This window comes from Aptenodytes forsteri, unplaced genomic scaffold (assembly GCF_000699145.1).
Source record: "Aptenodytes forsteri isolate BGI_AS27 unplaced genomic scaffold, ASM69914v1 Scaffold68, whole genome shotgun sequence".
Lineage (NCBI taxonomy): Eukaryota > Metazoa > Chordata > Aves > Sphenisciformes > Spheniscidae > Aptenodytes > Aptenodytes forsteri.
Genome location: NW_008795382.1, coordinates 1,928,600 through 1,929,975, shown reverse-complemented (window position 1 = coordinate 1,929,975; position 1,376 = coordinate 1,928,600). Strand labels below are relative to the sequence as shown.

The 1,376-nt window shown below is 62.0% G+C and overlaps 1 protein-coding gene across 1 annotated transcript in view; it reads right to left on the bottom strand.

Annotated features, from left to right (window-relative positions):
• The window catches only part of KCNT1 (potassium sodium-activated channel subfamily T member 1), a 34,148-nt gene that overhangs the window by 1,715 nt on the left and 31,057 nt on the right, over positions 1-1,376 (bottom strand). Inside the window, 1 exon segment of the mRNA XM_009280656.1 lies at positions 90-178. Coding sequence (XP_009278931.1) covers positions 90-178 — 89 coding nt within the window.

Here is a 1,376-nt window from a genome sequence, read left to right as displayed (position 1 = left end):
CTGGGGACGCGGGGAGCGCTCCTGCCTTGGGGGGAAGCCTGGCTGAGCGGCTCCGTGTCCCGGGGGCCACGGGCAGGTGGGGGCAGCACCTACACGATGTCATTGAGCTCCAGCCGCGTGTCCGGGGGGGGGTTGATCAGGACGTAGGACAAGGTGTTCTGGTGGTCATTCATCTCATCTGCGAGAGGAGGAAAAAGGGCTGGTGAGGGATGCCCCGACGGACGCCCCGACGGACACCCTGGCAGCCCTCACTCCAGCAGCCCCGCTGAAGCGTCCCCAAGCACCTGGCTCGTCCCCAAGGACAGCAAATGAGACCCTTTATGGAGGAAGGCTATGGGCAATGGCATTGCCACCGGGAGAGCACCGAGAGCATCGCTGCCACCTCCCTCTGTGCCTCCCCAGCTGCTCCCCCACCACAGCACGGTCCAGGGGACTGGCAGACGTAACACTTCAAAATCCCCGCTCCCTCACAAAAAAAGTAAGATGTCTTACCTTGGTTTAGTGCAAAAAAGGGAACAGGTTAGTCTTGCCACGTTAGGTACAGCACAAGAACTCCAACCACTGGGTCAGGGCAGCCAAATCCCCCCTGGGCTGCTCGAACGCTCTGCCCACTTCTCCCCTTCTTGAATTACTTAATTTAGCATCATCCAGCAAGAGGATTTAGTTCAACGATTGCTTCTTTCTCCTGCCCAAGGGAAACCGCCTCTGTGGAGTTTCAGAGCCACCAATGCCATTTGGGGATGGCTCTAAACTACAGTGACCTCCTGGGGGGGCTCCGGGCCAGCAAGAGCTGCACCCATGGGTGCTGCGTGGGACGAACGGGCAGCCTCGAGGCCAGGGGGGGGCCCTGTGCTTTCCGAAATAGCTGAGAACAAGATCATGGGTGAAATGAATGGGGGTGCAAGGCTGCGGGCGGCCGGGGAGGGGGTGAAAGCTGCGACAAATAACACCATTTACAGACTGAATGACTGGGTGCGGATGGACAGGATGGAGAGGGGACGGACAGACGGACGCCAGGGGCAGCATGATGAGCGCAGCAGGACACCAGCTCGCTGCAAGGCTTGTCACTGGGACACCTCTCCGGGCTATCAGAAAGGCCCCTCTGAGCAGCATTGGTGCACACCAGGCGGTTGCCGATCTCGGACAAACGGAGCTCGGTCTGGCAGGCAGCGGGGGGGCCCGGCTGCGGGGACAGGCGTTAACTCGGGGCTTCTCCCTGTGACCTGTCCTGCCGCTCCCACCACCCCGGCCCTGCTGTCCCCCTGCCCCGGCCGCGATCCGGAGCGGATCCCCCGCTCAAAGGCTGCCCTGCCACATGGCGGGACAGGGGCCGAGTTCCCTGCCATAACAGCGTCCACGGGTGCACAATCGCCCCC